The sequence below is a fragment of the Trifolium pratense genome, linkage group LG3, assembly GCF_020283565.1.
Source record: "Trifolium pratense cultivar HEN17-A07 linkage group LG3, ARS_RC_1.1, whole genome shotgun sequence".
NCBI lineage: Eukaryota > Viridiplantae > Streptophyta > Magnoliopsida > Fabales > Fabaceae > Trifolium > Trifolium pratense.
The window spans coordinates 53502462-53516939 of NC_060061.1; the positions used below are offsets into that span (position 1 = coordinate 53502462).

The following is a 14478-nucleotide window of genomic DNA, read 5'->3' on the forward strand; positions in this document are numbered from 1 at the left end:
GTTAGATTTTAAGTGTGGATAATTATGTCTCATATCGATTATGAATGGATAAAATATTGGATATATAAGAGATGTGACCCATATACCTGAAACTCTGTTTAGATTGATGGAATATAATGGAATGGAACAGAGCAGAATAAAGTGGAATAGAATGGAATGAAATAAATCTTTTATTTTATTGTTTGAATATTTTATGATGGGATGAAACAAATTTTATATTCCATCCATTGCCTTCTAAATTGGAGGGGAACAAAATTGAAAGCAAGTAATGATATATTATCAAGGGTAGCGGTGCAGCTTGTTGTTTGCTTGTCTTACATTCAAGTATAATTATCTTGCGTATATATAATATGAAACTTAATTTAAGTAAAAAAAAATAAAGTGATGGTATTTGATGAAATTCATTCTATTCTATTCTGATCCATTCCATCATTAATTTTAAAACCTAAACAATGAAACATTAATTTATTCCATCATTTTCCATTCTATTCCATCTCATTATATCAATCCAAACATAGATTTTAAGTGAAGATGTAACGTCTTTCTTTTTTATGCTCCTTGAGTATTGACCCGTTGTTTTTTAAACGCTTTCCCAGACTCCCCAACATTAACAAATACAAATTTCGCAAAGTTCGCTGTTGGTTGAATTGCAAATTTATATATCTTATAAATGTTCCAAAATCAATTTTATAGAAAGGTTCTGAAAAAATTATTTTTCCTAACTGCAAAATTAAACATACACTAAATGATTTTATTGTTAGGAACATTCGATGTGAAACAACCTAAATATTAATTTATAATTAAAAATACTCTTTATTTTACTGTCGATTTTGTAAGATGGTATTAGACGCACTCCAAATTTTAAAATACCATCATTTATATTCATCCACCATTTACTCAAAGGTTATTGGTATAATTTGAACCCCCATAACACCCTTAGTACTCAATAGAACTACAATTTAATCACTTTAATTTTGATAGATTCTTTATAAAATTCATTTTAAATTAAATTTTAGAGTAATAATAAAATAAATAGATTTTAGTGCCATGGTCCCATGGTACGTTCTAGATAAGTCCAAGTTGTAGTTATCACATCACCAAAAAATAAGAATAGGATTGTTTTTGTCACATGGCTGCAGTCACCACAGGATCAAGATCAAGTGTGTGTGAAAGTGATTTTGAAAATAAGTCGACCAGGTAGGTCATGGACCATCTTTTAATAAAGAAGGAAAGGAATAACCCTCTGTCTGTCATTAATTTAACCAAATCTGATTTGTATAGGTCGGTTTAAATTAGCAAGAGCATCTTCACAAAAAAATAAAATAAAAAAGTATTAAAAAAATCCTAGTAAGAGATAGTACTTCCTCCATTTTAAAATAATTATCATTTTAAGAAAAAATATTATTTTAAATTGAACATAATTTATAATTTTAATATAGATTATAATTTTAACAATATCATTAATTTTTTTAATTTTAATTTTATTTTTGTTCAAATTTTTTAAAACGAGTGGAGTATATATAATAAAGATACAAGTTGCACATGTGGTGGTTCAGACAAAATAGCAGAAGACATTACCCCATGTCACTGCATGATTTGCGAGCTACAATGGGCATTCACATTTCTTTTCAAACCCAATAATATTGCTAGATTTTTGGCAAGTGGGTCCTCACAAAGCAAGACCATTTTTTAATTTATTTTTGGATAATAATCCAAATTCATCAATCATCGCGTTAAAAGGAGAAAATTTAATTAATTAATTAATTAATTACAATAATCTATGGTATTATTGGTGATTTATTTTAATCATCACAAGAGATGTCGACAACTTTGTTTTTAAGTGCAAAACAACCATTCTTTAATCCTTTGTTTTGCATGAGAAAGTGACCTTGGTTATTTGGACTTAATTAAATGATGTTTTTGGACAAAATTTGGAGTTAAAATAGACTGTTTACAATAAATAAAAATAGATAGTACAAAACTACAGTACGTCCAAGCAAATGTTATGTCTAAGTAGTATCTAACAACACATGGACTAATTTTTCACATTACTACACATCAATATTCGAATTCTTATTAAAAGATGTCTTCAGAATTTATGTCTTATATTTGAATATGATTAATTTCAAGGCTTAAATGCAGTTTTGACCCCCCAAATTTCATAATTGCTTGATTTTGGTCCTCCACATTTTAATTGCTTGATTTTAACCCCCTAAGTTTCACAATTGCTTGATTTTAGCCCTCCAAGTTTCAATTGCTCGATTTTGGCCCCCCAAGTTTACCCCCTTTTGCATTTGCTAGCCTCCCGTTGAATATTTTGATTAAAAATTGGTTATGTGGCATTTTAAAATTAAATAAGTATTTAAAAATAAATAAATAAATTACAAATTGTTTTTTAAAAACTAAATTATAATTTTTTTTTTATTATATGTAGTTTGTAAAATAATTTTGTTATATAAAAAAGTTAAAAAAAACATTTTATGAATTATTTTTTAAAAACTTTGTAAATTTTTTTTTAAATAAAAAATAATTATTAAACTTTTTATTAAAAAAACAATTTTTAATACATTTTTATAAAAGAAAATATTGTTATTTTTAAATTAAAACATATTTTTAATTTTTTTTAAATGTCACATAAACAATTTAAAGTCAAAAAAGTCAACGGGGGCTAGCAAATGCAAAATGGGGTAAACTTGGGGGGCCAAAATCGAGCAATTGAAACTTGGAGGGCTAAAATCAAGCAATTGTGAAACTTAGAGGGTTAAAATCAAGCAATTGAAATGTGGGGGGCCAAAATCAAGCAATTGTGAAACTTGAGGGGCCAAAACTGCATTTAAGCCTAATTTCAATAAACATAATATGTAGTAAATACCGAGTTGCGTAGCTCAATTGACAGCAACATTGCATTATATATATAAAGGGTTGAAGTTCAAATCATGATCATCTCACTTATATATCTTAAGGATGAAATTTTTAGCCGCTAAACAAAAAAAAAAGTACACAAAAAAAAAGGAGGTAATTACTCTTGTTGTGTATTCCGAACCTCTTGTTTAATCCAATAATAACAAGAGTGGAGAAAAAGATGATTGACAACCAACAGTAAGCAATCAAAAGATTCAAAACAATAATAATTCTGACAACCTAAGTGTAAGCATAAACCAATCAAGCAAATAACAAGACAGGGTAAATCGGAAGCACATACACAAGAGATTTGTTACCTAATTCGGTTCAACAATGATCTCTATGAAGAGAGCAATTCTCTAATTTACTATTCCAAATTTATTTACAAGAGATCAAATGAGTTACAAGAAAGTAGCTCTACAAGTTCACCAAGACTATATATCCTAATCTCTACCCATTTCCCAATCACTTCCCTTGAATAAGAGATTCAAAGGTACTAAAAATGCCCACAATTGCTCTCCAAGAGCAATACTCATTCTCTAATTTTTTCTCTTCACTTAAGAACAAAGATGAACAATAAAACTCACTCCAAAAGAATTTCTCAACTACATATCTTATTGTCCGTTTACCTTTTATTTATGTGTAATTAAGGTATAATTGTCAATAAAAAACAAGGTAAAATATATAACTAAAGTGAATATTCAACTTTTATAGATCAAAATATCTTATCTTTTAACACAAAATTTTTACTTTTAAATCGCTTAATATGCGTCTTTAAGATATACATTACCAAAAAATAAATTGTAGGAAAACTAAATTGATATTTTATTTTTTCCACAATAAAATTAGGATACCCCACTACACAAAGTTAGGCACATGTTATAGTTATGAACTATTGACTCACAAGCCTAACCTCCATCCATATCTCTATATAATATCTAGATTCATATTCTCATTCTCACAAATCACAACAAACCACAAAACCAAAGATTTAGTTTTTCTCTCAACCAAATCTCAACCTTAAAAACCAACATGGCAACAAAGTTTACTCTTCTTTGCCTTATCTTCACTTTCCTAACAATTGCAACTTCAACACCAACAAATTTCATAAAATCCTCATGTAGCACAACATCATATCCAACACTTTGTGTTGAATCTCTCTCAAGCTATGCATCAACAATCCAACAAGATCCACACCAATTAGTCCAAACAGCTTTATCACTTACTCTCAACAAAACTCAATCCACCAAAAGCTTTGTAACAAAATGCAAAAGTTTTAAGAATCTTAAACCAAGAGAATATGCTGCTCTTCATGATTGTGTTGAAGAAATCACTGATAGTGTTGATAGACTTAGCCGTTCATTAAAAGAGCTTAAACTTTGCAAGGTTAGTGGTCAAGATTTCAATTGGCATATAAGCAATGTTGAGACATGGGTGAGCTCAGCTTTGACTGATGAAAGTACTTGTAGTGACGGATTTGGTGGAAAAGCACTTGATGGAAGAATGAAAACTTCTATTAGATCTAGAATGGTTAATGTTGCTCAAGTTACTAGTAATGCTCTTTCACTTATCAACCAATATGCTACTAATCACTAGAAAGATTTTAGTGTTATCTAGGAATCTAAGTGTGTGCTTTTGAGGTTGTTGAGAATCACTTAAATGTGGTTGGTGCTTTTTTTTTTTTGTTTTGTTTTGTTAATTTTATTTTATGTGGTGTGCAATGTGTAATTACATCTATATATATATAGAATATAAATCTTTGTGATGCAATTTAAGTGTGTGAAATAGAATTACTTTTTTTTATATGATTTTCTTGTTTGCACCTTTCTTGTTCCTACGCTCATTTGAGTTTATTTTCTATTGTTGGGTCCGATTTTATGTCCCCCAATTCTTTGTATTCATTATTTTTATTTTATTCTATTTCGGAATTTTTAGGGAAGTTATATCTAATGAGATGTTCACTCAATCTAAATCAACTTACTTACCATCAAATTCATTTAATTTGATTCGATCAAATAACAAATTCTACCAAAATCAGTCCAACTCTCAACACACGATCACTCCTTTTGGTTATTTTAAGACACAAATTATACATGGTAGTCATTGTCAATGTGACAATGGGTTTGGGCTGCTGGTTGGTCTTTGGTGGCTTCAACTTCGAAAATTTCTCTTCGCACCCACCCATTTTCTCGCGCACCCCCCAAACTTCCAAAATTGCCCCTGCAATGTTGACTTCGGGGACTACGACTCGAATTTTTTTTGGTTCGGAAAACGTTTTCCGCTCGCTCTTTTTTCGGAAAACGTTTTCCGAACGACTGGGTTTTATACCAGAACGTTACAGCTTTCTCTCATTCACCTAATCACTCCATCTAAAACTCTCACCCAACAAAAATTTTGTTTCCTTCGAATTTTGGCTCAAAATCAAGATTGCAACCTTGCCTAGACGTTTCAATACTCGTGGAGGCTCCAAATCCAGGTAAATTTTAGTTTGAACCGTTGTTTTTTTTGATATCCATGCTATATGTAGACTGTCATTCGTAACCCTTTTCTGACAAAATCGCTCGGAAAACGTTTTCCGAACAAACCTCAAAAACGGTCGGAACGTGTTTTCCGAATGTCTGGGAGTTTGAATTTTCAAATTTGCAGCTACTGTACTATTTTATATGATCATTTTTTATTTCCACATTAATCTAACAATTCATAATGGAATGCCTATTTGTGTTATTCATAATAACAAGATATAAATGTGTTATGTGTAGATATGGATGATGATCACGAGCTTCCAAAAAAGTCGAGGGAGGTTGTACTTGGCTTACGTAAACAAGATCCGGTAGAAGATGCCGAACCCATCAACTGTGCAATTCCAGTCAAATATGAAGCTACTGAGTGTGAAGCACCAGCTATTCACATTGATACAAGTGAGCATTTTGTGCCGGAAGAAACATATAAGGATCGAGATGAGTTGATTAAGTGGGTTAAGGGTCAAGCTGAAAAGTTACATTTTACAGTTGTAACTGTAAGATCGGACCAAGGATTGGTAAGTGGGAAGCCAAGTTTTGTGTTGGGTTGTGAAAGGGGAGGTGCGTACAGACCATCGAACTACAAGGCAAAGAAAAAGGTATCAATCGAAGAGAGGGGATCGAGGAAAATTGGTTGTCCGTTTAGACTCCGTGGTTATTTGCCGAAATCAAAGGAGTGGAATCTTACAATTGTGTCCGGCATTCACAACCATGTGTTGGATAAAGCTTTAGAAGGTCACCTAGTTGCGGGGCGTTTGAAACCCGAAGAGAAGGAGATGGTTGTCGAAATGACCGGAAATCAAATCCCACCTAGAAACATCATGTCTACATTGAAAAAGAGAAATCCAGATAGTGCGACAAGCATCAAGCAATTGTACAATGCCAAGCATAGATTGAAACTTGCAGCTCGGGGGCCAAGGAGTGAAATGCAACAACTTTTGAAATGTTTGGAGGAAAACAACTATTATTTCGAAGTTCGAACAGTTGGTGAGTCTGATACTATTCAAGACCTTTTTTTTGCACATCGTAAATCTATCGAACTGTTCAATACTTTTAGCGATGTTTTGCTTATGGATTCCACATATAAAACCAACCGGTACAAAATGCCATTGTTTGAGATTGTTGGCTGCACATCGACTAATAAGACATTTGGACTTGGTTTTGCTTTTCTAAGTAATGAAAAACATGACAATTTTGTTTGGGCTCTACAACAAGTGCAGCAACTTTTAGTGGACGAAAACAGTGCACCGAAGGTTATTGTGACTGACCGGGATGCCGCATTGATGAGTGCTATTCCCGATGTATTTCCAAATGCAACACCGCTAGTTTGTCGCTTTCATGTTAAGAAAAATGTCTCAGCTAGGTGCAGCGTGCTTTGTAAGATCAAACATGGTGAGGAGGAGAAGCAAGGGGACGTTGTTAAAAACATAATGTCTCAGTTTTACGAAGTGTTGAATTCTCCAACCGAGGAAGCATATTCTGAAGCGGTCATAAAGTTTAGAACCGTATGCGAAAGGTGGCCTAGATTTTATAACTATGTCAAAAAAACGGTTCTAGACACTGATGAAAAGAAAGTTGTGAGCGCGTGGACAAACCGTGTAATGCATTTTGGTAATACTACAACAAACCGAGCTGAGTCATCACATGCTGTGCTAAAAAAATACTTGTTAGATACAAATGGTGATTTTGTCAAGGTTTGGGGAGCAATACATGATATGTTGGTTAACCAACACACTGAGATTCAAGCAACTTTTGGGATCAGTCTGTCGTTACAAGAGCACAGATATGATGATAATCCGATGTACAATTTAGTGGTTTATAAGGTTTCAAGAACTGCATTGGGTTACATTCATGAAGAAGCCAAGAGGGCTGAGGAAGTTGGCATGGATAGCAAAAAGTGTGGTTGTGTGTTACAACGCACCCATGGATTGCCGTGTGCTTGTGTTCTTGCTAAAAAAATTCGCCACAACCGACCTATTAGGCTGGATGAGATTAACAACCATTGGAAGAAGTTGGTTTTCAATGACCGGGAGGATGTTGAACAACAAGTTGATGACTATTCTTGCTTGGCGGAGTGGAACGCTATTCAGGTTCGTCTACAACTAATAAAATTATCAATAAGTATTTATATAATGTGTTAGAATGATAATTACTTATATATTTTTTGTAGGAGCGTTTGAGAACAGTCGATGTCCCCATGAAAATACAAATTAGAGAACAGCTGCGACAGATTGCATTCCCACAGTCTACGTCATTGAAACCTCCGGTTGTGGTTGGAAAGAATAAAGGGGTAAAAAGAAAGGGTGCTTGCGGGGAAAGTTCGATGACTCGGTCTCCTTCCTATTGGGAGCATGTGGAGGTGCAATTTCCGCCTAGCCAATCATCACAAGCAACACCATCGTCTTCCAAACAAAAGGGTGCACGTACCGGTAAAGTTAATCCAATCGAAGATCGACATATTCCATTTCTTGATGCAATGCCATTGTTCATGCATTCGCATATTGAGGATATAGTTGATGTCGATGGTGATGGTTTCTGCGGATTTCGTGTTATTGCTTTGGATACTCGCAACAATCAAGCTGATTATGAGCTAATTAGACTAAACTTGCAAAAGGAGCTAAGTAAGCACAAAGACGAATATTTGACGATATTTGGTTCTATGGAGCGTTATCAATATCTATATGACGCTTTCTTTCCACCGACGAGAAGGTCTAGTCGGCGCATGGCACCTAGAGAAAAGTGGCTAACGTTTCCAGACATGGGGCACATCATTGCCTCATACTTCAACAAGGTAGTAGTGTTGCTGACTAAGAGTGAAAGGTCTGGAGCTAGTGAAACTTTTTTTCCATTGCGAGGCACTCCTCCACAAGACCCGGATTCTAAGATTTTATGTATCGGAGGGGTTCCAGATCATTTTGTATATGTTAAGTTGAAGCAACATTGTCCATTACCTCCGACCTGTAAGACGTGGACTAAGTATTGTACGCAGGAAGCTTCTTCGTGGCAGAGTAGTTTCGTGGATAGACAAGCGGATTTCGTGGCATTGATGGATAATGAAAAAGGCGCTGTTGTTCCGAGACGTAAACTTCAAAAGGGAGACTCTAAAGAATGTCCAATCGATTGCTTGTAGTTTATGTTATTTAGCTTAATTAATGTTTTTTGATTTAGCGCGATTGCGGCGTAGAATGTCACTTTAGGATGTCACTCTAGACTCATTTTGTAAGTGAACACATTTTGAACAAATTTTGTAAAGTAGGTGAACATTGGACATTTTGAACACATTATGTAATATTCGATGTTCGATTTGATTGTCGAAATATTTATTTGTATTGATGTACGTCTGTTTTTGATGATTATAAATGTGGCTTAAACAGGTTATTTGCGAGAAATGCAATATTCAGAGTAGTAGGTACTCCACTACTTGGTTCTGTCCAGCAACTGGTTTTTATGAATAACAGTCCCAGTAATTCGGAAAATATAATCCGATCAAATTGTCTACTCCTGAAAATTCAGTTTCTGCGTTCCGAACTGACCTGTTATACGAAATGCAGAGTTTCTTTCTCCTAATTATAGTTATATTTTACCGTCGAGATCGCACCGACACTTTTAATGGTCGAGAATGCACCGACACTTTTAACGATCGAGATCACACCGACACTTTTAACGGTCGAGATCCCACCGACACTTTTATCGGCCGAGAACCCACCGACACTTTTAACGATCGAGATCACACCGACACTTTTAACGGTCGAGATCCCACCGACACTTTTATCGGCCGAGAACCCACCGACACTTTTAACCAAGGTTTAATATAAATACGTCTATGCGTATTCAGTTCTAAAAAATACATGTTTACAAAATGAATGTTTCAACTCGTCCAATTCCTAATTCTGTACCAAAAGCGCATCAGTTTTCTGTCAAGTTTCGTGGCAATGACCAACCGTTTTACATTGAATTGAATAACACTTTAACAACTCTTCGCTCTCTCAAACACAGGATTGAAGTCATGTATCATTATAAATATGCAAGGCAGATCAAAATCGATAAACTAGCGTATTCGGAGTCATACATCGATCTGGCATCGGACCATGTTGGAGGATACGATGATGCACCACGGAAATACGAGTGGCATGAGTTGAAGAATGATGAAGATGTGGAAGAAATGTTCAACTGCATAGAGATTGATCCAAAATTTCCCCGTATGTATGCTACATTAATAGTTGCAAAATGATGCACATCCCGTTGAACATGTTTTATTTGTATGGGTTTATTTCTATTGTATAAGTTTATTTCCTTAATGTATTGACGTCTGATTTTAATGTATTCGCGATTTAATATAATCAATGTCGTATGGTTTTTGAAGTATCGTAATGTGTTAAATAATAAAAAGTTCAAGATTAAATTTTGTCGGTGTACTTTATAGATGTGTATTTTGGAATTGTTAAAAATTACCGCAATTGTTAAAAATTTCCTTTGCTTCTTCTTTTATTTTAAAACTCCCAGTAATTCGGAAACTATAATCCGAACGAATGTGTAACACCGTTCGGAACGCAGAATCTTTTTTATTTGAGACGTTAAAAAGTTCGGAAAACATTTTCCGAATTCTGGGCACACATGATCAGAACATTCTGACTTATGTTATAACCAAGTTATGTTATATAACTTAATTCAAAAACCTGTAAAACTTCAATAATCCATCCAATAATCAAAGTTAGATGTCCCAAACATAAATTGTGATACACAGGTACGCAAAACACATTATGCAAACGAAATTATATATATCAAAGTTAGATGTCCCAAACATATTACAATCCAATCAAAGTGACTTAACACATTACAAAATTTAAAAGTAAACAAATTAAAATTCAAATACACACAAACTAGTTATCACTGAGTATTAAAGCGTCTTGCAGCATCATGTGGGTCAAATCTTCCTCTACCCGGTAGTCTGCGCCTTGATCGGTACAAAAATGCTGGTTCGACAAACCCAAGCACCCTGTTCACAGTTTCATAAATCGGAGTTCCTGGCAATGCCTCATTTGCTTCAAGTGCGCGTCGTAGCTCAGTTCTGACATTGCGGCATATATCGAAAGTATCGGGAACTGACTGCGATTCTTGTTCCTCTATCAGTACCTCTAAGTTTGCTGGTCTAGGTGGTGCTTCCGGGGCAGCGATCGGACGCATAATCGGATGGGAGACTTTGTAGAACCATGATATATAGCCAGGTACATGATCCCATGCTCTCACAACAGTCGGTCCTCTCATTTCTTCGTCAATCATTCTCATCTCAACTTCTTCCATAAACACTCGATCAATCTGCAACAAACTCATCCCAGCTGGAGCACCCGCAGCAGGGTCTCTTGGAATGCCTTGAACATGACCAAATTGTCGCAGCACACGTTCAGGTAAATGTTTTGCCTTCAATGACCCGCACCTCAACCAACCAGAAAACCAGCAAACATCAATCAAGGGTCTCACATGACGGTGACCATCGTATGGACAAAATTCAAAATCAGAAACCTGCATGTTATCCAAAAATTGCCTATACAGGACAGGATCCCTATGTCCTTGTCCAGTGCTGAAGGTGGCATTACGTGGCATCTCCTCTCTGTAGTTCGGATCTCTACGCCACACAGTCATTTTTGGAAAGTGCATCATTATCCATCCCTACAAACAAAAACAATAAAATTAAATTATTTCGAAAAGTATAATTATGAAAATAGATGACAACCAAAATACTAATTACCTGATAAAAGGACAAGTATCCGGCTACTTGCATACCACCGGCCTTGCACGAATCATCCAAATAGTGCTGCAGATATGTTAAAGCAGCCACACCCCAATTCCACTGATTCACATCCGACAAATCCTGAAAGTAGCTCAAATAAACTACGTCGACGTAGAATTGGCTTTTGTTGCTGAAAATGGTAGTGCACACCAAAAACAGCAAAAAAGCCCTAATACACTGCTGCCTCAACACCGTAATTTCATGCATCGGTCGGTTTTCACTCACAGCTTTGTCAATTTCCTCCCATCTTGTAGTGTACACAAATGCTAGATCTCCATAAGTTATATGCGGACCGTGTGTATCAATAAAAAATTCCCAACATTTGGATTCAGGCACTCCAAGATATGTATTCACAAGTTCAACTCCTTCAGCTCTTGATATCTTTCTGTGGTTCAACAGCTTTCCCTCGATCGGTAGATGTAACAGACATTGGACGTCATCCAATGTGATGCCAACCTCACCTATTGGTATGTGAAAGGTGCTAGTCTCCGAATGCCATCTTTCGGCAAATGCAGTGAGAACCCCGTGGTCTATTATGCTGTAATTGGTCCTCGTTAGCGGCTCTAAGCCGGTTGCTTCTATGGCTCTCCAAAACCAGTCCACATTCCGATCCATTTTTGGAAGGTTGATAACCCTCTTCCCGTTGGTAATGGCCCGCATACTTTTCTTCAAAATCTGAAAATTAATACATAAATTTATATCAAGATATAAAAACAAATAATTATTTAATAAATCATATGCAATTAATAATTTATATACCTTTTCATCACCAGGCTCTGCATTCCATATCGGAATTGCCCTATGCTTGTGGTATTCCGTTAATAAGGAAAAATTACTAGGTCCTCCCGGATAGCCATCCTCTGGTTGCAAATTGGGTGCATGTGGTGGTTGATGTGGTGCTTCATGTGGTGGTTGTTGTTGCATTTGTTGTTCCCGTGGTTCTTCATCTTCATCTTCATCGAGCCAGTCTGCATCATCGGCCAAATATTGACCAACATTTACATTCCCATCCTCAGCTGCATCTACGTCAACATCATCAACTTGTTGTCGCCTTGAACGTGATCGTGTCGCACCTGACCCCCCCGCTTCATTATCATGTGTTCCTTGAGACGGAGGTTGTCCTTGTCTACGACGACCTCTTTTAGCAGGAGGATTGCCGGCAGCAGCCTCTCGTCGAGCAGAAGAATGTGCCTGACTCGGTCTACCAAGCCTGCTTCTTCCAATATTGTGTTCCATATCTAAACAAAAATAAAAACAAAACAAAACACCATGATAAATAATTCAACAATATTTGGTTATTTCCAAACTCAAACATATACATTATGCATTCCATTCTAATTCAGTAGTTTTCACGAATTATATATTGCACACAATTTCAAGCATATGCATTACCAATCTTCATTCACACATTTATACAAACACATAGAGTACGAAATCCAAATCTACAACATATATGCTTGAGTTTATGCTACAAGTCAGCCAAACACTTGTCTTAAAAAACGAATGATCAACAATTTAATCACTTAATAACGAATGAATTTTCATATGAACAATGGATAACAACAAAATTTCGATGCAAATGAAACTTGATGAAAATTGGATGAAATTTGTTGAGGAAAATTGGAATTGGATGACAATTAATAAGAATTCGAGATAACAGTAACTTACTAATTGATCAGAGGTTGATGATATTTGTTGATGTAGATGCAATCTATGCGTTCCTTTTCTCCCTTTGCAACCCTAACCTTTCGCAGAAAATGGAAGAAAATAGAAACTGACAAGAGGTCTTAACGTTCTGGTATAAAACCCAGTTGTTCGGAAAACGTTTTCCGAAAAACGATCGAGCGGAAAACGTTTTCCGAAAAAAGAGCGAGCGGAAAACGTTTTCCGAACCAAAAAAAATTCGAGTCGTATTCCCCGAAGTCAACATTGCAGGGGCAATTTTGGAAGTTTGGGGGGTGCGCGAGAAAATGGGTGGGTGCGAAGAGAAATTTTCTTCAACTTCTTGATTAGAAAACTAGAAAAATATGATTCTATATTTTCTAACTTTCAAAATTTGCAATTTTGAATTTTAACTTTTAAAATAACATTTTTTTGGAATCATAACTTTAACCAATTTTGCAAAAGGATGATTCCATTGATTTTAACTAAGTCAACATACATGTGGCAAGTGAGTCACATAGCCATATCATCATATCTTGCCATCTGGACTAGGACTCACATGCCACAGCAGCATGACTTGCCACGTATATTGACATGAGATGACATGTGAGTCACTTGTCACGTGCGTTGACTTGGCCAGGAGATCAAAATTACATGTTTGTTAAAGTTATGGGGCAAAAAGTACAATTTTAAAAGTTAATATGCCAAAAATGCAATTTAACCTAAAAGAAATTTAAAGTGAGGGTATTATATTAAAGTGAGGGTATTATATTATATCTCAGTTTAAGGCTGTGAAAACTTTAACTTTTAAAGCTCTTAAAGTATTTACAGATATAATTACATTTATCTTCTTCAAGGCTTTAATATTTATTATAATTATAATAATTACATATGAACAAAAGGTAGACGGGCAATAAGTTGCGCGCTAAACCTTTTTGGATAGCAAAACTCAATCTTTGAAAAACTACATTCATCGACCCAGGCGACACAACATTACTATACATGACCTTTTGAACCCTGTTTAAAAGGTTTACAGCCCCTGGTGCTAGAAAGTCAAAAGTGTCAAATGCAAACTGTATAAAAACGTGTTGATTGTCAGAACATGTTTTCTCATGTTTAGCCATTCTGCTTGAAGCAGCTTTGAGGGCTGTCTGTCATACAGTAAAATCTCCAACCCCTAGTCCTACAAGTGGGGAAGCTCCTGTCAAATTCACACGAGCACGTTTCCCACCTAACCATCCAAACACCAGAACATCCGCTGGGCGAAGTGTCGATCTCCCTTCTTGTGGGTCGTCAAAAAGTTCATATGTGCCTCTTTCTTTACAGAGATTCCCGCACGCCTAAAGATATCAAAAATACTGGCTATAGTGGGGCTCAAACTCACCACTATTTTTAGGATAACCGGATAAATGTAAAACATTTAGATCTCATCTATGTAAATCTAGCAAAATAATCACTAACATTGAAAACCAAGAAAAAAAAAACTTTGTTAATGAAATCGGAAAAAGTATTTTTTTGAAAAAGCTAAAATGATATATATTAATACTACAGCCTTCCCAGCACAAGACGTACCAAGATAAGCTACAAAAGTTTACAAAGTGTCATAAA

General features: G+C 35.3%; 4 protein-coding genes across 4 annotated transcripts; 3 read left to right on the forward strand and 1 right to left on the reverse strand.

Moving 5' to 3' along the window:
• Positions 1-3776: 3776 nt before the first annotated feature.
• Positions 3777-4709, forward strand: LOC123918339 (21 kDa protein-like). Its single transcript, XM_045970361.1, has one exon. It carries the CDS (start codon positions 3934-3936, stop codon positions 4495-4497), a length of 564 nt encoding a protein of 187 aa, XP_045826317.1. The 5' UTR covers positions 3777-3933; the 3' UTR covers positions 4498-4709.
• A 953-nt stretch (positions 4710-5662) lies between these two features.
• On the forward strand, positions 5663-6411 carry LOC123915407. Its single transcript, XM_045966524.1, has 2 exons — positions 5663-6294; positions 6405-6411. Exons 1-2 carry the CDS (start codon positions 5663-5665, stop codon positions 6409-6411), a joined length of 639 nt encoding a protein of 212 aa, XP_045822480.1.
• LOC123916701 (PKS-NRPS hybrid synthetase cheA-like) lies at positions 6380-8557 on the forward strand. The gene is made up of 2 exons (XM_045968215.1): positions 6380-7510; positions 7591-8557. Exons 1-2 carry the CDS (start codon positions 6491-6493, stop codon positions 8548-8550), a joined length of 1980 nt encoding a protein of 659 aa, XP_045824171.1. The 5' UTR covers positions 6380-6490; the 3' UTR covers positions 8551-8557.
• Positions 8558-10180: 1623 nt separating this feature from the next.
• Positions 10181-13193, reverse strand: LOC123916404 (protein MAIN-LIKE 1-like). The gene is made up of 4 exons (XM_045967855.1): positions 12877-13193; positions 11968-12446; positions 11167-11883; positions 10181-11087 (listed from the first exon to the last, which is right to left on the reverse strand). The coding sequence occupies exons 2-4, from the start codon at positions 12442-12444 to the stop codon at positions 10308-10310; spliced, it is 1974 nt and encodes a 657-aa protein (XP_045823811.1). The 5' UTR covers positions 12445-12446; positions 12877-13193; the 3' UTR covers positions 10181-10307.
• Positions 13194-14478: the final 1285 nt, after the last annotated feature.

Coding starts and splice junctions, on each gene's coding strand:
- LOC123918339 (XM_045970361.1), top strand. CDS start 3,934: ATGGCAACAAAGTTTACTCTTCTTTGCCTTATCTTCACTTTCCTAACA.
- LOC123915407 (XM_045966524.1), top strand. CDS start 5,663: ATGGATGATGATCACGAGCTTCCAAAAAAGTCGAGGGAGGTTGTACTT.
- LOC123916701 (XM_045968215.1), top strand. CDS start 6,491: ATGGATTCCACATATAAAACCAACCGGTACAAAATGCCATTGTTTGAG. Junction 7,511..7,590: donor CGGAGTGGAACGCTATTCAG/GTTCGTCTACAA, acceptor TATTTTTTGTAG/GAGCGTTTGAGAACAGTCGA.
- LOC123916404 (XM_045967855.1), bottom strand. CDS start 12,444: ATGGAACACAATATTGGAAGAAGCAGGCTTGGTAGACCGAGTCAGGCA. Junction 11,884..11,967: donor CAGAGCCTGGTGATGAAAAG/GTATATAAATTA, acceptor ATTAATTTTCAG/ATTTTGAAGAAAAGTATGCG. Junction 11,088..11,166: donor GATACTTGTCCTTTTATCAG/GTAATTAGTATT, acceptor TTTTGTTTGTAG/GGATGGATAATGATGCACTT.